Source organism: Capricornis sumatraensis, chromosome 2 (genome assembly GCF_032405125.1).
Source record: "Capricornis sumatraensis isolate serow.1 chromosome 2, serow.2, whole genome shotgun sequence".
In the NCBI taxonomy this organism is placed as follows: Eukaryota; Metazoa; Chordata; class Mammalia; order Artiodactyla; family Bovidae; genus Capricornis; species Capricornis sumatraensis.
The window spans coordinates 16574103-16599750 of NC_091070.1; the positions used below are offsets into that span (position 1 = coordinate 16574103).

Below are 25648 nucleotides of genomic sequence, written 5' to 3' on the forward strand. Positions count from 1 at the left end.
GACATCTGAGACTGTATTCATGACCACCTCTTTCAGACTAGCTCCCTTTATTCATCAGTATTACCACTGTCCATCCAGTTATCTGGGCTCACAGTTTTGAAATTACATACTTATGTCTTTTCTGGTCTGTCATCAAGTTATGCTGTTCAGTTCAGTTCAGTTCAGTCGCTCAGTCGTGTCCGGCTCTTTGCGACCCCATGAATCGCAGCACGCCAGGCCTCCCTGTCCATCACCAACTCCCGGAGTTCACTCAGACTCACGTCCATCGAGTCCGTGATGCCATCCAGCCACCTCATCCTCAGTCGTCCCCTTCTCCTCCTGTCCCCAATCCCTCCCAGCATCAGAGTCTTTTCCAGTGAGTCAGTTCTTCGCATGAGGTGGCCAAAGTACTGGAGCTTCAGCTTTAGCATCATTCCTTCCAAAGAAATCCCAGGGCTGATCTCCTTCAGAATGGACTGGTTGGATCTCCTTGAAATACCTCCTATATCTGCCACCACACAACTCTGAACTCTTGACTATAAAATTGTGGATTATGTCAGTAGCCTTCTAACTAGTATCCCTGCTTTTCATATATCCAGATACTGCCACCAGATTTATCTCCTAAAACTTTCATTATATCAGTCCTTCTTTGAAAGCTTTTGCTGCTTTATAGTGGCAGTAATGTTCCTGTTCTGTAGAATAAACCCCATAATCATGAAATTTTCAAGCTAGACGAGATTTTAGGTACCATGGCTTTTAATAGCCTTTATACTCTTGTTCCATCCAGCCTTATCACCCTCTGCCCATCAGGCTTCAGCCACTCTGGTTCATTTTTCCCTCTAAACTTGTCACATTTATTAATTTGCTGGAATGCTCTCATCTATATTAACATGTTTACCTTTAGATGGGGAAACAGTGGAAACAGTGTCAGACTTTATTTTGGGGGGCTCCAAAATCACTGCAGATGGTGATTGCACCCATGAAATTAAAAGACGCTTACTCTTTGGAAGAGAAGTTATGACCAACCTAGATAGCATATTGAGAAACAGAGACATTACTTTGCCAACAAAGATCCATCTAGTCAAGGCTATGGTTTTTCCAGTGGTCATGTATGGATGTGAGAGTTGGACTGTGAAGAAAGCTGAGCGCCAAAGAATTGATGCTTTTGAAGTGTGGTGTTGGAGAAGACTCTTGAGAGTCCCTTGGACTGCAAGGAGATCCAACCAGTCCATCCTAAAGGAGATCAGTCCTGGGTGTTCATTGGAAGGACTGATGCTAAAGCTGAAACTCCAGTACTTTGGCCACCTCATGGAAGAGTTGACTCATTGGAAAAGACCCTGATGCTGGGAGCGATTGGGGGCAGGAGAAGAAGGGGACGACAGAGGATGAGATGGCTGGATGGCATCACGGACTCGATGGACGTGAGTCTGAGTGAACTCCGGGAGTTGGTGATGGACAGGGAGGCCTGGCGTGCTGTGATTCATGGGGTCGCAAAGAGTTGGACATGACTGAGCGACTGAACTGAACTGACCTGAACCTTTAGAATACATCTTTTTTAATACATCCCTTAGCTGTTCTAGTCTGCTTAATATCTCAATAAACTGATTTATCCATTGCTGTTCTAGGTGTTGGGGAGATAGCAATGAATACAATATAAGTCTCTGCTCTCAATGGAGCTTACATTTTCATTGGAGCAAGTAGATAATAGGCAAATATAAGTCAGATGGTCATGAGGGCTTTGGGGAAAAAGCAAACACCTTGAGATGCTGAGCATGTCTCAGAAATAGCAAGGGGGTAACTGTGGCTTCTTCTGAATAGCGCATCACTTACTACTGGAGATACATGTATCTCATACACACAACCTTGTGTTGTTTAAATGTCTTATGTGTATATTTTACACTCCCAATTTTGAGTTCTTTGAAAGCAAAGATCTTTTGTTTTAAATTTCTTATATGCCGATGCCGTGCATGTAAATGCCTAGGAACTAGTTTTAAACTGTGTACATATATATATATATATATATATATAAACGTGTATACACACACATAGTCAACACTGAATTTCTAGTTTTATTTGTGTTTATCCATTTGTTTATTCTGATATGAAGACCTGATACCCCGTGGTCTTTGGAGCACCTTTTAAAAGATGGTCCATTTGCCAGGCAAGTACAAAGAGATTACTAACAGGTCTTTTTACAAAGGAGACCCTTTAGAGCCATGATGTCAGCTAAGGGGATAGGCTGGCTATTCTGTGCAAGAAACTGTATGATCTGACTCCAATGGTCTGTGGTTTTGTGGTTTCTCTTGTGTTTGAATAATGCTAAAGCTGTGCTGTGACAGAGAGATTGTGGGAGAAGTCTGTTAGGAGAGTATCTTGATCATTTGGAGCAGATGGAGCTATGAGCTGCTTGGATTTCACTTTTAAATGAGGAAAAAGAAGCAAAAGACTTGGATTTGGGAGAAGAGACCTCTATGAGGGTCCCTTTTTTGTTTTGCTTTCTTTTGTTCTTAGAACCCTAATTGGTTTAATGCTCAGAAGGGCTCTGTGATTTGGCTTAGTTTCTTTTTTTTTTTCCCCTAGTATTTGTTTATTGATTTGACCGGGCCTTAGTTTTGGAATCTTCAGTGTTTGTTGCGGCATGTAGACTTTCTAGTGGTGGCATGTGAACTCTTAGTGGTGGTGTGCGGGATCTAGTTCCCTGACCAGGGATTAAACCAGGGTCCCCTGTTGGGAGTGCAGAGCCTTAGCCTTTGGACCACCAGGGCTTAGTTTCTTGATCCTACCTATTCAGTCTTACTTTATTGGTTTCAACTTGATATGTCCAGTTTATCCAAAAGAACGTCTCTACTGTCTTTTAAACGTGCTACACTCTTTTCTTCCTTCCTGGTTATTTGTTTTTGGTTGTGCTGAGTCTTTGTTGCTGCTCGCAGGCTTTCTCTAGTTGAGGCAAGTGGGGACTACTTTTTAGTTGTGGCGGGCGGTTTCTTATCCACTGTACCCACCAGGGAAGTCCTCCATTCCTTTCAATAGCTGAGTCTTTGCCCATGTGTTCCCTTCTGCCTAGATATTTTATCTGCATTCAGGTGTTGATGTCTGTCCACAGCTAATCTCTTCCCTCTTCTAACCTTTGCTCAATAGCCAGGATTATCTGAACCATTTTTGGTTTGGTTTTTTCCTTAAAGTTTTAGATTCCTTTGTATTTCACTGTGCTATTATGCATATTTGTGTCTTAGATGCCCATCAGATTATTTGAAGGCACAGATTGCAGTCACCACCACAGTCCTAGCACCTTGGGAGTTCTCAGTGAGTTGTTTTTTGAATTGATGTTTCAGAAAACCTCCAGTGTTTCTCAGGGTACAGTACCGTTCTCTATGGCTTATGGTCTCAGAAACCACAATGGTTAAGTGGCACTGTTTCCCAGAACTCCTGATTTCATGCAGGTAGTTGTTAGTTTTATAAGTAATCAGGTGAATTTTACAGGATGAGTACTGAGCAGTTTTCTGGGGCCCTTTGCAATCTTTCCCTTTCTCCTACTTGATAAGAGTAGAATTCTTTTTGATCAGATTACCGTTTCTCATGGGAACATTGCTCTGTTGGTCCTACTATATCCCAGATGGACTTTTCTGTTTGTAAGAAGTATTCCTGAGAATTGTATTCTTACTATTAAGTTTCTTCTTGGGCTCCTCTAGGGGCTTTGTGAGGATAGTCCTGTACCATTTTATTTACCTATTGAAATGGCCTTACATTGACCAAAACCTTTGAAATAAGTGGAATAGTAGACAAATCCTGTGTACTTTTCAGTACTCATATTTGTGTTAAGTAATCCAAGCTCAGCATATACCTAGTAATCCTTCTCTCAGAATTTGGCAGGTCGACTTTTTTCAGATGTGGAACTGTGCCTGAGCAGCCTGCGTGGGTGCCCACTGCCTGCCGGTCTGTGCCCCACAGTGGGTTTCCTAACCAGTGAGCCTGTGTGTGCTCTCCTCTCCCATTCTGTTCCTGTTCTGCCAGCTGCAGGATCGTGTGTCCTGCTCCCTCAGAGATGTTTGCCAGCAGCATGTTCTTGTCGCTTTCCGGCACCCCACACACATAGAGGCTTTGTCTGGAATGCTTGTGATTTTTAACCAGAGCCAGGAATTTTCTGCAGCTGAGTAGGGGGAGGAGTTGCGACTGTTTCCCTCTATTGAGAGGGTAGGGGTTAGGGAGAGGGAGGGCGGGTGGGTGATTTCCCGGAATTTTAAATATTCCTCACAATGAACCCTTTGATTTCTTTCTCAGGAACAGGGCGGATACCTGACCAACTCGTGATCCTAGACATGAAGCATGGAGTGGAAGCAAAAAATTACGAAGAGGTACGTCCTGCTTAACAGCCAGTGGAGGCAGTAGCTTGCCATTCTGTGAGGTTTCTGTGACCTAGTCAGGCCAGCAGGCTGTGCTTTGCCCAGAAGGCTGTGGTTTTCTCAGCAGTCATGTGACAGCCAGCTTGATATAAAAAAGTTGTGTTAACAGCCTTGAACAATAATTCTGGCTGTGCTGTCAGCCAAATGACTGGACCAACTGTCCCATAGAAATGTTGGTATGATAAAACACTCAAGCACATGCCAGCAATGCTTTTGAGACAGAAACCAGATATATATTTAGAATTTCTAAAAGCTAGAATTCATTAATGTTGATGTTCAAGGTTACGAAAAGTGATTTTTTTTATTCCTATGGTTTTTATTCCCAGACTGACAGCTATGTGTATATTTAGATTCAGTGCTGTTTAGACTTGAACAATTGTGTTGTCTTTGAAAAAACACAATAATCAAAAGTAGCTTTTAATTAAAATAATTTCAAATTTTTCAAAAAGAGAGCAAGATGGAAGAAGAAAACTACAAGAGACTTGGAGTTTTGCTGTTATTTGGGTGGCAGGGAGCTGGAAGTGTGCTTAGAATTAGGGGAGGGGGACTAGGCTCTTTTAATCTATTGTGAGAGACTCTGGGGGCAGCACAGCTTCTTTAAATGAAGACTGCCTGTGAAAACCACAAGACCTATTTAAGACTGGAGGATTGATCTTTACAGAAAGATAAGTGTTTTTGCCGAGGTCAGTCTTTTTATGAAAGTACCTAAAGGCATATAGAAGAGATGGGCTATAGGAAGTATAAATGGATTTTGAAGAATGTAAACTGAATAAACAAAGGAAAGTTGCTTTAAGTGATTTAAGAGAATTTTCTAGGAATGGTGGAACAGGAGAGGTTATTCTATCTTTGGTCAGAATTTGGAAGGGAAATATCCTAAAATGGAAGAGGATTGGAAGCCAGTGGCTGGCTCTGCAACAGGAAGTAGTAGTACAGTAATTGTGGCTCTCCAGGTCTCTCCTCTTTTTTCTTAGTTCATGTGTTCAGTTGAACAAAACTAGACTGAATTATTTGTAGGCAGTATATCGGAGCAAGTGATGCAGTTGTGAATGGAAGGCAATTCCTGATAGAGACTTTGGTTGGCTTGTTTCTGTCTCCAGGCTAGTTTAATTAAAAGAAATAAAGCCAAGAGCTTTTTTGTTCAATGAACTTAAGAGTAAATTGAAAAATCCTTTTAAACTTTTATGAGTCAGAGGAATCCTAATTGTATTTAATAAGTTAAAGCACTGTTGTATGATATAAAACACTAAGAAAAATGTTGTATTATTATTATGTTGAAGAATAGGTAAAAGAATTTCCAGTTTTTGAATACTGCTGTTATATTCTCACCCTCAAATTAGATGCTAGACATAGCTGCTGCTTCTCTAAAGCAGACAGTGTTATTCTGAGTTTACATATACAGTGATGTGTACATCCACCGTATGGCATTTTAGAACCCCCATACCCCGACACCTGGAATTTCCATCATCCTTGGACTTTGTTGACACTAGGAAAGGGCCTTTATCTTTCCTGACCTTTTACTTAACCCAAGAGGGGAATCCCTAGCAGAAAGGAAACCACGGTGCTTCCTTTGCTGCTTCCTGCTTCAGCAGCCTAGCACGTCTTAAACCTTTCTTTACGCACATGGTTACAACACAGCTCAAAATTCTCTTTCTTAACCAAGAAACTCCTCCCACTACTTTCTTCGGTGACCTACCTCCCCACTCCCCCACCCCTCAATCAAAAAGCAGATCAAACTGAGACAGAGGATGACATGTGATTATGACACAGGCCAAAGACCAGCCCATTTCTCAGGCCAGAGCTAGGCCAGCTCCCTTGAACCTTGCTCAGAAATGGCTGTTTAGTTGTCGCTCGTCCAGTGCCTGGGACAGGAACATGGATGATAGAAGCGCTTGCTGTGTAGTTTATTAGCAGAGAGCACTGGGCATATGTAGAGGTTTTGAGGCATTTAACTTCAGGCCCTGGGGGCGAGGGTAAGGCTTTATCTCCAGAGGAGTGGGGCCCTTTGGCATCAGTGTTTGAATTCAGGAAGGTGGCATGTTTCTTTTAATGTTTTTTCACATCAAACATCTCTCTGCCTCACAGTTGTGGACTTCATAATTCTGAAATCCCACATGGTCCTGTACAATTAAGTAGTAATCATTGTCTAAACACCTGGACAGAGAACCACACTAGCTGCCAAATTGTTATGGAGGTTTAGTGAATTAACGCGTGTGAATTGCTATGTGAACAAATGTAATTTGTAATTACATTGTCAAATTACATTTGACAAATGTAAGGTGACATTATTTGAAGGCAGAATGGTTGACATTTTGTAAAGAAATGTAGTTTTGTAGTTTGAAATCTTTAAATAGAAAGAATGCATATTTCCTCAGAAATAAAACATTTTTAATTCCCTCCAATAGATTTTAAGGATCTCTCACCACTATCTTTTGCCCCTAAGAGGGTCCCATTTTGGTAGAATCAGTATGTGAATCGAGCCATTTCTTTTTAGTTTGTGGTCTGTGAGCTAGAACAGCTGTTTGCAGGGACTTATCTAATCTTACAGTTGTGGGAATAAAGGCAGTTATCCCACCAGGAAGGAGCTGTCTGACATATCCTCTAACTCACTGGGCTGTGTATGTCCCTTCTTGCTTAGATGTCTGTATTTTCAGCACAACTAAAATCATTTTTTGCCTAAATGTTCTATTAGTATGCCATTTGCTACCAACAGATACACCAAAAACACAGTTGCACTTTTTGAAGCATCAGCTGAAGCCTTTTCAAAAGCTGTTTCTCTGAATGCCCTCATGAAGGAGGAACTCTGGTTCTACATACTAGATCCAAAAGCCCTTTCTTGACATAGCTTAAATGAAATAACGTGGGTAAGCTACTTGACACATAGGCGATCAGTTCAGTAGATTTTAGCTCCCTTCTACCCCACCTAGAAGCTGCCACATGGCTATGACAGAGTGAATAGGATCTTTCTAAATTTCATTCATTTAGTCCTAAGATTGGCAGTCTTTTCTGGACTTATTTTGGCATGTTGTTGACCTTCTGACCTTCGTTGAAGAAGCCTGTGATCCATGTGCCCTCGTGCAAAAGTAGACTTGGCTTTGGGTGTAAGTCTATCTTCATTGTCTTGATTGTGTTAAGACTGGGTGGTTTCCTCTTTGATTGCTATGCTTCTAAAATTTGCAGGGGCTGAGGATGCGGGTATGGAGATAACAGTCATTTGCCTGAATCTGGCTCTCCTCATGAAGCTTCTGTCTTGAGTTTCTCAAAGTTCCACCAAGGGAAAGAATCCAGTGATCCCCTAGAGGCTGGTTCCACGTGTGTGTTTCAAGAAGCAGTCTTTCAGATTTACCACCTTCCCTTGGTATGATTACATAGAACTCTGAACTCTTTGGAATTCAAATCATCATTAGAGGAATGGAAGATTTGGGTATAGTTTAAGGGTAACTTCACAGTTATTTGGAAGGTATTGTAGATGTGCAGGGAAAGCTTTTTCAAACAATACCTTCCACTACAGATGAGAGTGATAGATAACTGTGGTAGAGAAAACTTTCTCCTAGGCAGTGGGCCTGGTGAAAGTGAATGCTGACAGTTGATGCTCTTAACATTCAAGAAGCACTTGCTTCAGGGGACCAGCAGCACTTAATATCTGCTATAGGAAGTTGACTCCTTAAAGAAGGCATAGAATGGACATAATGGGTCAGCTTCAAGTATATACCTTATATTAGGCATGTGGGACGACACAAAGTATATATCATTCTGATGCTGTTGCATTCAAGATCCAAACTAGTGTGGGGGAAAAGGATAAAAAACAACAACGTGGATATGACAGTGTCTGAGTGTTAATTGTGTGGCAGTCTTAAGTGTTGTGGGGCTTTAGAGAAGAGGGGATCAGTGTGGACAGTAGTGGTTAAAGGAGGCTTCATGGTTAAGGCTGGAAAGATAGGTGGGATTTGGATACACTGAATATGTATGCTTTTGGAAGTCAGGGATTCGTTTTTGCTTACATTTTATAGCAGAGCTTTGGAGTTTTGATGCTAAATAAATGCTTTGGTGCCCTGAATAGGGAGTCATGAGACTTTGGTACTGGTGGTCTTGGTCTTGCACTCAGAGGACTGAGTAACTTTATGAAATCGTCAGTTTCCTCATTTGTAAAATGAAGTCTCTCTTAGCCCTGGTATTTATTTAATGGTTAAATACAGCCTAAAAGGGGAATGCTACCTCCTAGTGGAGAACCTGTGAAATAGGCTTTTGCTTTTATCAAACTGTTGGCAAAACACACGTCATCCTTCTAGTCATGGAAGAGAAGAGTAGACTAGGATAATAATGGCCTGCCTCCACGAAACAGGTTTAATTTTACATTCTTAAAGACTCTATGAACATTAAATCAGATGTTTAGAGTAGCAGAACAGTCAGTAGGGATATTGATACAGATTTTCTTGTTAGCTCTTTGTACTGATGTTCATCCCACTCAGAAGTGTGGAGATAATTTACTGAATTAAAGACAGGATTGAGTTGGGATTTCATTGGGGAAATGAGATTCAACTTGGATGATATGTTATGAATAGAAGTACAGAGTCTAGAATAGGATCTATACCAGAAAAGGGGTTAGGAAATTGAATGATTAAACAGTGGCCCCTGTACTGTATGGAATACTGTGCAGCAATTAAGAATGGGGTAAATCTACAAGCACTGAAGTGTTTAGAAAGATTTTTTAAATGAGAAAAAGGAAGCCATAGAACAACATACACTTTATGGTCACATTTATAGATACGTTTTAAATTATATTTTCCTTTGTACATTTGTATACACACAAGGCATGAACAGTGTGGTATCTTTTATCAAAGTCTTTAAAGATATACACTAAAGTCATAACCAAAGTTATCTTTAGGGAGGAATGGGCGGATGTAGGGATTGAGGAGCTGTGAAGATGGGCCTTTTGTTTCTATTTTCTTTACTTCTGGATAATTTAAATTCTTTAGTAGGAGGAATGTGTTTCTTGTGCAACTAAAATATTAAGGAGGCACCAGAAAGGAAAAGGACTGGGAGCAGGTTTAGGAGACTATCTACTAAGGCTGTTCTCAGTACCAAATTTATTTTCATTAGGTCCTCCTGTTTTGGATCTTAGGTCTTTGGGCTATTGTTTCTTAACCCAAAAACAGGATGGGGAGTTAGAAGTAGCCTTCAAAGTGATTTTTAAGAATATTAGTTTCAGCTGGCAGAGAAAGGTGCAGCCAGTTTCACTTCCCGTTCCTTTTGTAAGTTTCTGTCTGCTTGTGCTTAGTTGTCCAGTTGTATCCGACTCTTTGCGACCCCATGGACGGGAGCCCTTTCCAGGCTTCTCTGTTTATGGTGATTCTCCAGGCGAGGATACTGGAGTGGACTGCCATGCCTTCCCCCAGGGGATCTTCCCAACCCAGGGATCAAACCCAGGTCTCTCACGCAGCAGGGAGCAACGGTGGGAAGCTGAGCTACCAGGGAAGCCCAAGTTTCTATCTCGGGAGCCTTAAATCATTTACCTCTATAAAGACGTATCATGCTGTTGCCTTTATACTATCACATTCAAGAAGCTTTGGAGGGGAAAGCATATTCCAGGAGGGAAAATGTTTACAGGCTAGGGTTCAACTTATTTAATTCTGTGTCTTATATCCTTTTCCTGGGCGGGGGGGGGGGGGGGGGGGTTTGCTCTCCATCTCTATGTGAGATCAATTAATAGATATGTATTGTAGATTAATGGTAAAACCTGACATTTGTGTGTTCAGCTAGGAGTGTTAGCTCAATGTATTGACTGTTGTGTAAATCTCATACCCAGTTAGCTTTATTCTGTTCTGCAGCTGTCAGTCATGCCATTAACTCTACCCAACCCTTTATAATTATAAGAAAATGTACATCCAGTGAAAGAAAACTTAGGTGGATCATTACAAACCCATCACCATATTTTTAGGTACCTTAAATATAAAGTCAATTTTTATATCCCTATCTTAACAGTTTCTAGTTTTCTTTTTTTTTTTTAAATAACTTTGGCTTGTTCTTCAGTAAATAGAACATAAGAACACCCTCAAACTGTTCCCATTCACTCCATGTTAAGTGCTGTCAACATTTAACAGAGAAAGTACAAGAAAGTTTCATTGGACAAAAGAGAAGAAAAAGTAGGGAGTTATGTAAAGAATGTATAGGGAATAAAGAAGCAGATGCAGAAATATTTTTTGAAGAATTCTCTGTGGTAGAAAATTAAGAGCAACTGGTGCATGAGTTTTAAGATATGGAAAGCTCTGATACTATATTCCCATTTTTAAAGTAAATCATAATCTAAGATTGATAAGAAAAAACAAATAGGATAATGAAATCCTTGCTCTGGTCATATGTGCCTTCAGTTACTAAATGCTCTTAGAGGTTTCACAGTGGTCTGGGTTGAAAAAAGAAGCAAGTTTATTTCTCACACTGTATATTCCTTAGCACACAGGGATATCCTTGGGGATTTATTTTGATAACTGGCATTGCAGTTTGAGTTATTATCTTAGTGCTATAGTTATCTGTACTCTCTCATTCCTGTGCATTCCCTATTGGGAATTTAGTATGTTTTCTTCTTAAAATCACATTTGACTAATACTATGATGCTCACACTTACGTCTAATAATATTGCTTATTTCTTAGACAAAAGTGAAATGGCAAGTAAAATGCTTTATTAAAGTCAGAAATCTTGGGAAATATAGCCTACTATATTATTAGTATTTCTAAGGAGGTTTTAATCAAAATTAAAGTATATAAAAAGTCTGAGATGGAAACATCTAGACAGTAGGGATGGGAAGAACCCCAAATTTCAAAATGTGTTAGAATGATGACAGATTTTAAGATCGGTAAAACTTTTAAAAAGACTCCTCTGTTACATAGTGTTCTTGACCAGAGTAATTTTTTTAGGGAATGGGTTTATAATTCCTTTCTTTTCCAGATTGCAAAAGTTGAGAAGCTCAAACCTTTGGAGGTGGAGCTGCGACGCCTAGAAGACCTTTCAGAGTCTATTGTTAATGATTTTGCCTACATGAAGAAGCGAGAAGAAGAAATGCGCGATACCAATGGTGAGGGGAGGGCGACTCTTATTTCTCAGTGACTCTTACTTCTCAGCACCATAAAGGAGATAGGTCCCCATACTTTAAATTCTGGTGTACCCTTTTCTCAGTTTTACCAAAGGGCATTTTATGAAAGGGCAATTGCTCACTTCAGTGCTCTTGCTGTTACAGGTAAATGAGCCCTCTTTGATTTTCAAGGGAATAGCATTTTTTTCTGTAATAAGCAATTGATCATATCAGTCAGCTTAGTGTATCAAATTAATAGCACTAATCTTCGTAATTTTAACATTTACATATAGGATAATGAAAATTAAAGAAAAAACTATCTGAAGTCCTACTGTAAGGTTTAGGGGCAGAGTGAAGCTAATTAATTGCCTTTTCCCCTGGCCATTTAGCCTGTTGAGCCTCACTCCACTATATTTACACCGCTTTCTTTTTTTCCTTTTTTTTTAGAGTCCACGAACACTCGGGTCCTGTACTTCAGCATCTTTTCCATGTTCTGCCTCATTGGTCTGGCCACCTGGCAGGTCTTCTACCTGCGTCGCTTCTTCAAAGCCAAGAAGTTGATTGAGTAATATAGCCCAGTCTCCTCCCACCTTGAATCTTGGCCAGCAGAACATCGCTGGGACATGCCTGGCAAAAGGCATCCTACCAACAGCACCATCAAGGCACCTTGGAGCTTTCTTGCCAGAACTGATCTCTTTGATGTGGGAGGACGTGGGTTACCACCTTCACCCAAGAAGTCAAAGAGGGACTTCTTTTTAACCTGGTAGGATTTGGACTGGTTTTGCAACAAGACTATTATTAGAGTCACCTATGACAAAAAACAGGGGTTACCTAGATAATGCCAAAGCCAGCATTTGTACTGGGTTTCCTCGTATGATCTGTTTGAACCATGTTTTCTTTCCTTCTCCCACTTGCTCACCAGCTTGGGCTTCCATTCTACTTGTTTTACCAACATTTGTATGGCCATGTTGAACTTGTTTCTTTCTGATTGTCCTCTTTGGATTTCTGTGTGACAACACCCTTAACTTTCTCTTGACCCTTAGCTGAAATGTTTAGTTAGCTTCTGGTGATACCTTTTCATAATTTTATGTCTCTTAAAAGGGTGATGGCTGTGACACCTCATAGAAATGAGCTTTGAACTGTGGATAGCTCTTAAAGAAAATTTCACTTTAGAGAATTAAAACATTTGTGCTCAGCTGCTTGAACTTTTCTCTTTTTGTGTATTTATGTGTGTTTAGTTCCACGCAGTTTTATCACATGTATGGATTTGTGTGACCACCACGAGATGCAGAACCATTTCATCACATGGATCCCTGTGGTTCCCTTTTATAGCCGCAGTCATCTCCTTCTGTAACCCCAAGCCCCAGCCTCTGGCAGCCACTAAGCTGTTCATCTCTCTAATTTTGTCATTTCAAGAATGCTATATAAATGGTATATATATATAACCTTTTGAGATTGACTTTTTTCACTCAGCATAATGCCCTTGAAATTTATCCAAGTTGTTGCATATGTCAGTAGTTTGTGTCTCTTTATTGCTTAGGAGTCTTTCGTGGTGTGGGTGTACCGTGGTTTCACCAGTCACCTATTGAAGGACATCAGTGTTGTTTTCCGTTTGGGGCCATTACTAATAAAACTGCTGTGAACATTCATGTACAGGTTTTTATGTGAACACAAATTTCATTTCTCTGGGATAAGTGCCCAAAAGAGCAGTTGCTGGGTTGTATGGTAAACACACATTTATTTTTGTAAGAAACCGTCCTGCTCTTTATCCAGAGTTACTGTGTCATTTTAGGTTCCCACTAGCAATGTCTGACCAATCCAGTTTCTCAACATCCTCAGCAGTATTTGCTATTATTTTTTAAAAAGTTTTTTTTAGTCATTCTGAGAGGCATGTGGTTTTAATTTGTATCTTCCTATTAGCAAATGGTATTGAACATCTTTTCATGTGTTTATTTGCTATCTGTATATCTTTTTCAGTGAAATATCTATTCTTTTGCCTGTTTTATGATTAGATTGTGTGTTCTTTTCACTACTGAGGTTTTTTTTTTTAATTGAAGTATAGTTGATTTATGCTATTGAGTTTGAGAATTCCTTATATATCTTAGATACAAGTCCTTTGTCAGTTTTGTGGTTGCTTAAATTTTAACATAACTTCTACAGAAGAAAAAACAAGTAAAATTTGCCGAGTATTCTTACATGGTAAGTCACCGACTTAATTTCTGTTCTTATGTGTTCATGAAGAGATTAAGATATATGAAGTAAACACACCTAGAAGGATCATGAACCGAGTAAATACTTGAAAATATTTGTTGTAAAAGCAAAGCCAAGAGTCGTTTTGGGACATGTGCCTGCCTAAAGGCCAATACTAATATGAATAAGAGAAAGTGTGGGCACAAATGACTATGTTCATTGACAGTTAGTGACATAATATCACTTGACATTTTCTCCACTTCTCCCAGTAAAGTGGGTGGGAGTTTGTCCTTTCTGTAATCTCTCTCTCTCTCTCGTGTTTTAAGTCTACTGACTCTTACAGGGCTTGTCCCATTGCAATGACAAGAATTACAGGACTTAGGGCTGTGCAGCTTGCAGTTAAGAAGCAGCATATTAGAATTAACAGAACACTGTTGTGATGACCTGGATAAAGTACCAAGGGGGAAGGGGGGCAAATTATGTTGCTAAAATCTCAGCCTGTTCTGTTAATGTTCCAGCTACTGTAAACACAAAAGGCTTTTCATCCTCTCTTGACTCCCTGTATGAATTCTTGGACTTCCCAGATGGCTCAGTGGTAAGGAATACACTTAACTAATGCAGGAGACATGGGTTCCATCCCTGGGTCAGGAAGATCCCTTGGAGAAGGAAATGGCAACCCACTCCAGTGTTCTTGCCTAGGAAATCCCATGGATAAAGTCTGAGCCTGGTGGGCGACAGACAGTCCATGGAGTCGCAAAGACTCAGACACGACTCAGCAACTGAGCACACACTCAACAAATTCCTCCCATGTGGCATGGAAGTGGTTCTTTCATCAGTTTGTGTAACACTGCCATCTGCTGTTGAAAAATAGGTACTGCTTCTGAGAGCCAGACAGCCAGATCTCATCATAAGGGCAACAGTGTTTAGTTTCAGTGAAAGTCTGACTGTTTGCGACCCCATGGACTATACAGTATGGAATTCTCCAAGCCAGAATTCTGGAGTGGGTAGCCATTCCCTTCTCCAGGGGTTCTTCCCAACTCAGGGATCGAACCCAGGTCTCCTGCATTGCAGGCGGATTCTTTACCATCTGAGCCATCAGGGACACCCCATAAGAGCAACAGATGTTGAGGAAGTCTGTGGTATTACTTATACTAAACAACAGAGGATACATCGAAACAGGGGCGAGAATAACCCAACCTGTGAGTTAAGCTCCATCTTCAGACATTTAAAGGTGAAATTCTGTTTCATACCATTAGCCAAACAAGATCCTCGTTTCCAACTGGTGTCTTTCCCCTTTTTAGAAGCAATGAAAGCTGCTCCGTTGGTTGTAGTCTTCTGACAGAGTGTCAAAGAAGAAGATAGGAGAGGAAGATATTTTATTTTGCTAATGTTTTGTTCCCAAACGTGACTGTGAAACTGAAATTCTTTCACGTCCTTTCCCTTCCTCATGTCAAGACTGCCAAGTTGGACATTTGTGCTTTGGGTTTAAAGTTCATTGATATTATACTTTGATTTTATCTGAAAAGTAAACTTATTCTTTTTTGATAAAAGACTAGTGCAAGAGCAAATCAACTTTAAAAACAAGGATGTTATCTGTTTTCCTCCATTTGGGGATCTGTGGTTCAACACAGTCTAAATTACTGATCAGAGTGATAGTTTTAAGTATGCTTTGTTATATCATTGTCATAAGCCCCTGTCATAAGCTGTTTTTCTGTTTGTTTAATGGAAAGAGGCATGTGGGATTTATACAGATGCACTTGTAAGTGTTGGATTGGGATTTTTATGTAAATTTTCTCAAATAAAGGCTAGCAGAAACCATTTTAGGTGTATTTTTCTGTTACTCATGAGTATCTATTTGTCTGGATTGGCAATAATTCCTCCATATTCCTCAGTATTAAAAGCATGGCAAATTATATGTGACAAATTAGAGAAAAAAATATTTGTAGTTTACTCCAGATGGATAAAGTTTATGTGATCTAGCAAAAGTTCATTATACTTAATTTGTAAATGTATAACTATATAATATGTATATTGAAATAATATTCTTAATTCAGAAAGACTAAATAGGGTTCTGTAAGCCAGGAATTCTCTGTAGCTTCTCTGTTTTAGAAACTGATTTTGAAGTTATTCCTATAGAGTCTTCTCCCTTTCCTTCCATTCTCAAAATACCCCTCCTAATTTAGAACCTCTAGGACTTATTTTTTTGGACCAACACATCTATGTAAAACGCTACTCCAGCAGGTAAAGGCAAGATCATCTTTCCTTTTACTTGCAGTTGAGTATTTTCCATAAAGCTTCTTTATAAGAGTCACCGTGAAGTGCTTTACACATTGACTAGCTAGCCTCCAATTTAGCCTCTTTCTCTAATCCTCAAAAAAAGTTAATAAGTCAGTGAATCTCTAGTTTATAAAGTAGTGGTTCTCAACATTTGAAATACTTTAGAAAATGTCTCATTTCTCCCTGATACTTTAGAGAACATAAATAGTGAAGGCAGCAAAATGTTTGTGTGAATTTAAATAAATTTAAATGTAATTGTCTCAGCAGTATCATATTTGTTAAATGGTTGTGCATGTTCTGCAAATTATCTGTTCAGTCTGCTACAATCTCCTATAGCATAAGCCCCATGAATAATATAAATTTTTCTGCTGCTGCTAAGTCGCTTTAGTCGTGTCCGATTCTGTGTGACCCCATAGACGGCAGCCCACCAGGCTCCCCCGCCCCTGGGATTCTCCAAGCAAGAACACTGGAGTGGGTTGCCATTTCCTTCTCCAACGCGTGAAAGTGAAGTCGTTCAGCCGTGTTCGACTCTTAGCAACCCCATGGACCGCAGGCTACCAGTCTCCTCCATCCACGGGATTTTCCAGGCAAAGGTACTGGAGTGGGGCAAGACCCTTTAATTTGTAGGAGTTCTTCCAACCCTTCTTATGTTCTTACTCAAGTCCTTCAAGTACCACATTTAAAAAGTATAAAGGAACATGACATTTTTTTATTTTATTTGCAGTGTTGTTTTTTGCTGTACAGCAAGGTGAATCAGTTACACACTTACATAAATCCACCCTTTTTAAGATTCTTTTCCCAAATAGGTCACTACGGTGTACTGAGTTCCCTGTACTATATGATAGGTTCTTCTTAGTTATCTATTTTATACATAGTAGTGTGTATATGTCAGTCCCAATCTCCCAATTTATCCCTCCCCTGCTTTCCCCCTTGATAACTATAAGTTTGTTTTCTGCATCTGTGACTATTTGTTTTGTAAATAGGTTTGCTTGTACCACTTTTTTTAGATCCCACATATAAGCGATAGCATATTTGTCTTTGACTTACTTCACTTAGTATGACAATATAGGTCCATGCAAGTCACTGCAGATGACGTTATTTTGTTCTTTTGATGGCTGAATTTCCATTGTATATTGTAATATTCCATTGTGATATCTGTGTGCCACATTTTCTTTATCCATTCATCTGTTAATGAGTATTTAGGTTGTTTTCATGTCCTGGCTATTATAAATAGTGTGTAATACTGTCTGAAGTGAAGTGAAGTGAAGTTGCTCGGTCGTGTCCGACTCTTTGCAACCCCATGGACACCAGGCTCCTCCGTCTGTGGGTTTTCTAGGCAAGAGTACTGGAGTGGGTTGCCATTTCCTTCTCTACGGAATCTTCCCGACCCAGGGATCGAACCCAGGTCTCCCGCATTGTAGACAGACACTTTACTGTCTGAGCCACCAGGGAAGTAATACTGTCTAGCGGATCCAAAATAGAATTTCAACATAAAATTCAATATAGAAATGTAAAAATGACTGAGATGTCTAACATTCTTTTTTCCTTATAGTCTTTGAAATCTGGTGTGCATTTTACAGCATGTCTTCATTCAGACTAGCCATAATTCAAGTGGTTGCTAGTGGCGACCATATTGAACAACAAAGCTATAGACTTTGCTAAGTACTTTGGCAATTTAACCATTTACTTGTTAAGATATAAAATGGAAATACCAGTTTTTACCAAAAGCATTTTAAAATCAGTTATACCTTTAAAATGTTGAGTATTTCTGGGCTTATGAGTATTCAAAAGTCAGATATTTAGTTTCATTTACATCTGATGTAATGAAGTGCTGAGCTTGAGTTTCTGTTTTGTATTGTCTAAGATGGAAAGGGACATTTGTTAAGCTTTTATCTATGTATTATAACCAGAATAATTCACAATATCAGGCTAACCAAGTTATAGAATACTATTTATACATTGCAAACTTTTAGTTTCCACACAAAAATGAATTTTTAAGCTTTGGCTGAAACCTATTCAGCTTCTCCAAATGCAAGTTAGCACTTCTAGCTATAAGCAATTGTTTTTTCCATGCAACTCAAAAATTTATTGATCATCTGTTTAATGTGCTGAACTAAACTCTGGAGTAGACCCAGATAAAAAAGAAGCAATACCTGTCCTCAAAGTGCTTTCTAATTCATAGGAGGAAGTAGATGGGATGGCTTCTGTCCAGCATGATCTCCATGCTTGCTTTAGCCACCACTGACTTAACATTGTGGATGTTAAGGAAGCTTTCACTAACCCAGCTAGTTTGTCTTGGTAAGGAAAGATGCCCCTCTTAAACACCTTTCTAGAAGATTGTGCTTTCCTTATAATAGCACTTAGACACCATTGTAATTGCCTGGTTATTTGTCTGTTTATATGGACTGTAAGCTTCAGGAGAAGAGGAACCATGTTTATTTTGTCCTCTGTTGTAACCCAGCACCTGGCACAAGTTGGTATTTAGTGTTTGCTGGATGAATGAATTGAAAATTGAAAACTATCTGTAGAGTCTAGAACCCTGGAATGAAACCAGTAGAAAATCTAATGGTGTTATCAGGCATTTTGGTTTAAGAGATGTACATATGCAATAACAATGACCTGATATTCTTTCAACAAATAAATTTTAGGCTTGTTATATCAAGCACTTTTCTAGGCACTGATGATACATAGTTGTGAACAAGAGGGCAAAATCCGGGCTCTCAAGGAGCTTATGTTCTAATGAATGGAGGTAGTCAAAGTAAACAATAAATAAGACATCAATTTTAAAGATAAACATTGTGAAGAAAATAAGGAGTGATGTGATCTGGAGGGAGAACTGTGTTACTTTGGATCAGATTGGATGTGAAAAAGAGGTTTGCTTAAATATAAGCACAGTATAAGCAGACCATCATTAAGTCTGGTACACTAATAGAAAAAATGGATCCAAATCAAGACAGACACAAGTCCCTCCTATTCAGACCCAATGTGGAATGTTACACAGAGTGTAGGATATCATACTTTAAAAGGAACCCTGATGAACTCAGAGAGGTCAGAGGAACGTGAGCTCATTAGCTCCCATACCCCTCACCCCATTCTACCCATTCTCTTCCTCCTATGTTTGCTGTCACTATCCACCTACTTAAAAACCTAGATGCAAGTCTCCTGGACTCAGATTTGCTTCACCAACCATATCCCAACTGATCACAAAGTTCTAAATGTTTCTCAGATGGATTTCTTAAATCTGGCCCCCCTCTCCATTCACACTGATAGCACCTGAGTGCCTGTCTCTAGGCCTCCTGTCTTTATCTTCCATGTTGTCATCAGTTCTTTGTAAAGTATAGCTTTGGTCTTATGCAAGGTGACCTTACTATTTATTATCTGTGCTGGGCACATGAACAAAGAAGACTCACTAATTATGCTGTGGGGAAAAGTATTAATTGGGACCCCCCCCCACCCCCAGCAAATCAGGACATACAGACACACAGATCATGTACTCCTCTGCTTAAAAATGTCTAGTATTTTCCATTGCCCACAGGAAATATCGTTCTATATAAATAAATATTTGAGGCCTTGTCTTCTGCTTCTATCCCACAAATACCATGATCTCCATCCACATGATCTTCTCTTAGCCCCCAAATATCCTGCCCTCTGAAAGAGATCCCAGGCCTTGTGTGGGCTTTGACTCCCAGCTCCCCTCAATAGCTATGTAACATACAGTAGGTTACTTAACCCCCTATCTCAGCTCCTTTTGCAGAATGGGAATACTGTGAGGATTAAATGGAATGACACATGGAAAGAAAACCTTTAGCATAGTGCCAGGAACATAATAAATATAATGAATGTTAGCTGTTATCTCTGTAGGTCAATAATTCCCATAACTTTACAACTAAAAAGTTACCTTAGCGATGTAAAGTTGCTCAAGGCACATAACTGATGGAACACGCTTTTCCACTGTATTGCAGTTCTCTTAGTGACTTCAGGGCTCTGCAGATTCCCCACCTCCGATTACAGTATCTGGCACTTACGGCATGAAGAATGTTGCATGAGATCATCAGGTGATCAGAGATTTGGAAATACACTTGGAAGAAGAATGTGAAATCTGGAAAGGGAGGAGTGAGTGTCAGGAGGGTTGACTTCAAATATTCTCTAAGATGTGTGGAAGACAGGGACCCAGGGTAGTTCTGGAAGAAATAACTGGTCCCACTAACAGATGACAGGAGGCAAGAATTTTACGCTGGGAGAGGGAAGGGAGGTGAGGTAAACGGGAGACCTAAGAAACATAGTTCAGTCCCTGGGTTTGGGAAGATACCTACTCCAGTATTCTCGCCTGGAGAATCCATGGACAGAGGAGCCAGGCAGGCTACAGTCCATGGGGTCACAAAGAATCGGACACCACTGCCACTTAACACGCACGCAAAGATATCTTTGCTGTAACAATTCTCTAAAACAAACAGCGCTGTGCTACACTAGGAAGGGCTGCTTCCCCCAGTGACTGCCCTTGAGATAGGCCTGGCGCCAAGATGAGACTGGACGACCTCTGGACCTCAAAACTGGGCACCGGGCTAGGAATCAGGGGAGGGGTCTATAGACCCGAGGAGGACGCCCTTGCCCCTGCGGGAGCCATCTGGTCCCATTCGGTCTCCACCGGGCGCCGCCAACCCCTGCCCGAGGCTTCGTTTTCCCAGCCTGCATGGAGGGAAAGAAATCTTGCCCCAGGGCTTAAAGGAACAACAGGCAAAGGAGGAAACCCCCTGGGCCGGAAGCACTCAGAACTGCTTCCGGGCCAAGGGGGAAGGAGTCGCCATGGAGCCTCGCGGGGTGGCAGGGCTGACGGGGCCGCGGGGCTGACGGGGCCGCGGGCCGGCGTCTGAAGCGGGAGAGGCGCAGCGCCGCCAGCGCCACCGGGGACATTCAGGCCGGTCCCGTCCCCGCCGCCGCCGCCATGTCGGTGCTGGGCGAGTACGAGCGACACTGCGACTCCCTCAATTCGGACTTTGGGAGCGAGTCCGGGGGTGGCGGGGACTCGGGCCCGGGGCCCAGCGCCGGTCCGGTGCCGCGAGCCGGCGGCGGCGCGGCGGAGCAGGAGGAGCTGCACTACATCCCCATCCGTGTGTTGGGCCGCGGCGCCTTCGGGGAGGCCACGCTGTACCGCCGCACCGAGGTAGCGGCCCCGCTCTCCCCCGCCTCGTCCTCGCTCTGCGATCGGGTCCCGCAGGAGTGTCTGTCTTGGGGTACTCACCGCTCCTGTACTAGGAGTTCGTAACAGCACTGGTTTTTCTAACCGGTGGTTTTTGTTTACCATGGGGACTGAGCAAGGCATTGAACCTTCTCTGAGCCTTAGTTTTCCCGTCTGTAAGTTGGAATTAGAAATAGCAACGTACCTTAAAAATAATATTATTTAAGATTATTTTGATCATCGAAGGAGGATACTTTGGAGACTGTGAGTTAAAGTAGTATATGAATGGGGAGTATTGTCAAAACTTCCTACCTTTCATGCTGTACATCTCTCCAAGGCCGAGGTGGAGAGGTGGGGACAGCTTGAAAATTCCCACATCTGCGGCAGCTCCACTGGCTTTGCCAAATCTTTAAGCTCAGATATGAACACTCGGGGATTTTTCTTAAAGGTCATTGGTAAGATTGTAGCGTGTGGGCTTCTTCATCAGTGATGATCCAGCAGCGTTTATGCCTGGGAAATACTTTTTTTTTTTTTTTTTGGTATATTTTAAACCATTCGTTCTTAACTTCAGGAGGGATAAAGGACTTCTTTGAGAACTTAATGTAAAGGTACCTTCCCGCCTATCCATTATTGGACACATACAAATCCTTTGAAGAGATTCTTTGATGGTGGCTCAGAGGTTAAAGCGTCTGCCTGCAATGTGGGAGATCTGGGCTCGATCCCTGGGTCAGGAAGATCCCCTGGAGAAGGAAATGGCAACCCACTCCAGTATTCTTGCCTGGAGAATCCCATGGATGGAGGAGCTTGGTGGGCTACAGTCCACAGGGTCGAAAAGAGTCGGACACAACTGAGCGACTTCACTTTCACTGATTAAAACCCTAGAGTGGGGAGTCTACTTCCAAAATTGATCATAAACTTTCATCACTAAAGTCTTAAAACTCTGCTTTCAGAATAGTTAATCAGTGTGGGGTTGCTGAAGATGAGATTCTATCAGTGATCTGTCTGCAGGTCTGTTGTGTGTTCCAAGTACTTTTAAGTCTAAAAGATGGATGAGGAGAGAGGTGGTTGCAAGATTAACGTATTATGAGTTACTGTTAGTGTTCTCATGAGAATGAGGAGATGTGATTTGGTATTCCTATTTTTATAGTTGAAGAAACTAAGGTAGTATATTTAAGTGACTCGCTCACTTAAATTAGAAGCAAATCCTGGGCTGGAATGGAGGGTCACATCTGCTTGTCCATGCCTTTCCATGATTATTGCGTTGAACTTGATTACCAAGGTTGTTTTAAGTTAAGTTTGATTACACTTTCCCCAAAATTGCATAGCATTATCCATAACATCAAATGTTTATTACTTTTGTGAGTTTACCACGGTCTAATTAGAAGCAAATTTTTCCCTCAAGAAGCATATATTTCAGTGGCAAGACATGTTAGTTTTGTTAGTAACAAATAGCATTTAAGTTGTATGTGTATATAAGTGTAAAAGAATGGACATTTATTTCAGTGGAAGGAAATTAAGGGAGTGCACAGTAGAAGGTTCATTGATCTTTTGCTGAAGTTTCAAAGGCCCAGCACAGCAATCCTAAAGGACAGGGAGGGTTATTTAGGTGGGGATGCTTCTGAGCTGGGGAACAACATCAGTAAATTAGAGATGTTATAAAATGGAGTGAATATTAGGAGCTGCAGATAAGTCTTCATGAATAGAAGAAAACGTGATAACATAAAATTGCAGGAGAAACAGAGTCACAGAACGTGACAGAGTAAGGAAAGTGAACTCAGAGCCCTTCAGTTCAGTTCAGTCGCTCAGTCGTGTCCAACTCTTTGTGACCCCATGAATCACAGCACGCCAGGCCTCCCTGTCCACCAATTCCCGGAGTTCACTCAAACTCATGTCCATCGAGTCAGAGCCATTAGACATGACTTATTCTTATCTATACAGAATAAATGAAAACCACTAGAGAAATCTGTATAAAGTTAGAGGCAATTTTAACATGTCTGTTTTACAAGAAATATCAGCCATAGATAACCACTCTCCAGTTCTCTTGTTTTTCCAATAGTCGAACCATACTACAGTCCTCACCATGACTAGCAGTCTTTCATAATGTCCCTCAATAGAAGCCCTGAGATCTACCTCCATGCCATATTTTTTACCTGGAATTGACATTAGGTAAATTAAGTGTAGAAACAACATTTTAATGCTTTCCCTAGACCTGCAGTACATTTTGATGCTCAATTGTATGCAGAATTTTTAAAGTCTTCATGTTTTATTTAAAGGAGAAAAAGGAGTCAGTTTCTGCCCATCTAGGAAGTTTTCTTTCTAGGCTCAGATCCGGGTGTGGATTCATTCTCTGCCAGGCTCGAGGAAAGCACGATACCTCTGTTGCTGTGTTATAGGATGACTCATTGGTCGTGTGGAAGGAAGTTGATTTGATCCGACTCTCTGAGAAGGAACGTCGTGATGCCTTGAATGAGATTGTTATTCTGGCACTGCTGCAGCATGACAACATTATTGCCTACTACAATCACTTCATGGATAATACCACCCTGCTGATTGAGCTGGAATATTGTAATGGTAAGGTAGAGTTCAGTGGGACTTCCTCCAGCAAGACATTCCTTTGCTTATACTTACCTTGGGGGGGAGAGAAAAATAAGATCCATATTGACAAAGAACAAGAACTTTAAATGGACTGCTAGAGTTTAAGAGAAGTAGTTCAGGCCCTGAAAAGTTTTGAAGTGATCCACAAAATGAGGGGAGGGATTTCCCCCCTGCATACTCAAATTTTGCTTTGTGATGATAATTCCATCTTCAAATTATTTGTTCAGTTGAATTTTACACTCATTTTTCAAGGTTTTTTCCCTTATGAAATGACAGGCATTAGAAGCATAGTATGGTTTGACACTTGATAGTAAAATCTTGTAGGTGATATTTATTTATAATGATTTTAGCTAAAGCTGTCCTACTGAATAGTGGTCTAAAGACCATAGCTGACTGAAAATGATTTCTTTGAACCCTTTTGCTTGTTTAAAAAAAAAAGCCATATAGCCTATTTGTTAAAAAATAGACCCTGAACCCATATCCTAAGCTTCACTACTTTTTAATCTCTGTAATCTTGCACAGACTACTTCTCTGTGCCTCAGCCTCCTCATCTTAAGTAAGTTTGCTAATAGGCAGTACTTACCTCCTAGGGTTATTGTATTAAATGAATCTATAAAGCCCCATCAACTCTAACATTTCTATTTTACGGGAAAGTGTACTATTTACAGTAGTTCTTGATATGTGGCACATTTTTGATAGATTTTGTACTAACTTATTACCTAAGAGAATGCCCAAAGCCCATTCTTGAGCTAAATGCTAAAATGGTCCAAGCATATTCTTCATTTAAATCTCTAAGAGAGAGCTCCTAGATTTGTCATTTATTTGCTAGATTCTTGTGTATCGTGATTGTTTTCAACCCTAAATGTATGAAATTATATTAAGAGATTTTTGAAGTAGCAGAGGCCTCTTAACTTCCTTTGTGGTTAGGAGGAACTAGAACGGATGGTACACTTATTGAAACTTTTGAGTTACTAAATTATGAAGAAGTTGTGAAACTTAACTAGGACTACAGTGTAAGTTATAGCTGCAGATAGGAAATAAAACGAACCATCATCATTTGCCATCTGTGTCACCTGATAATAAAGAGGAGAAGGAAATTCAGACTTACTCTGAAGGAGTGAGTTAATAAAGGGAGTGATAATTGAAAGCAATCTAGAGTCTACCCTAAATTTTGGGAAACCTTTTCAGTGTGAAGTGGAAAGAAAAAGAAGTTGATTGTGATATATACCTATTTTTGTAAAACATCACCTCACAGGTATAACCCAAATCTTCTAATAGACTGTGGAAGTTGTTACCAAATTATTGCAGATTCCTTTAATAGGAGTTTTGGAAAAGAAAGTCATTGATTTTGAAGACTTTCAAAGTACTTTCATAAATTAGGGTACTAGAGAAATGGTCTTTGTTTTTATCTTTTCTAAAAATGTTGTACTTCCCATTTTCATACTGAATCTCTTCTATTAGGGAGGGGAATCTTTGGAGAATATTTCAGATATAGTCCTTGACAGATGGGAAGTTTTGTACCCATGTGAAGAGCTGAAAGGAAGAGGGGATATCTTTTAAAAGGAAGCAGAACAAGGTGGCTTGGTGGTAAAGAATCCACCTGCCAATGCAGGAGATGTGGGTTTGATCCCTGGGTCAGGAAGATCCCCTGGAGGAGGAAATCCAAGCTACTTCAGTGTTCTTGCCTGGAGAAGCCCATGAACAGAGGAGCCTGGCAGGATACAGTCCATGGGGTCTCAGAGTGAGACATGATTGAGCATGCACACACTCATGCAGAATATTTTACTTGCTGTGCCACCTGTTAAAATCCTAGTAGCTTTGATCTCTGTTAAGCAGTTCAAACCTGTTTCTTATTTAATTGCAGGAGGGAACCTGTATGATAAAATCCTTCGTCAGAAGGACAAGTTGTTTGAAGAAGAGGTAATTCATATTTCTGTGAAAGGAAGCTAGAATTGTATTGTGATTCT

General features: G+C 40.5%; 2 protein-coding genes across 3 annotated transcripts in view; both read left to right on the top strand.

Annotated features, from left to right (window-relative positions):
* The window catches only part of TMED10 (transmembrane p24 trafficking protein 10), a 34727-nt gene extending 19297 nt beyond the window's left edge, over nt 1-15430 (top strand). The window contains exons 3-5 of the mRNA XM_068963603.1: nt 4258-4331; nt 11320-11446; nt 11891-15430. Coding sequence (XP_068819704.1) covers nt 4258-4331; nt 11320-11446; nt 11891-12012 — 323 coding nt within the window. The 3' untranslated portion in view covers nt 12013-15430. The remainder of the gene's footprint in view (nt 1-4257; nt 4332-11319; nt 11447-11890) is intronic.
* Nucleotides 15431-20852: 5422 nt separating this feature from the next.
* The window catches only part of NEK9 (NIMA related kinase 9), a 39752-nt gene continuing 34956 nt past the window's right edge, over nt 20853-25648 (top strand). For both annotated transcript variants that reach the window (XM_068966772.1, XM_068966773.1), the window contains exons 1-3: nt 20853-21071; nt 23480-23657; nt 25546-25601. In XM_068966772.1, the coding sequence (XP_068822873.1) occupies nt 20853-21071; nt 23480-23657; nt 25546-25601 (453 nt within the window). The remainder of the gene's footprint in view (nt 21072-23479; nt 23658-25545; nt 25602-25648) is intronic.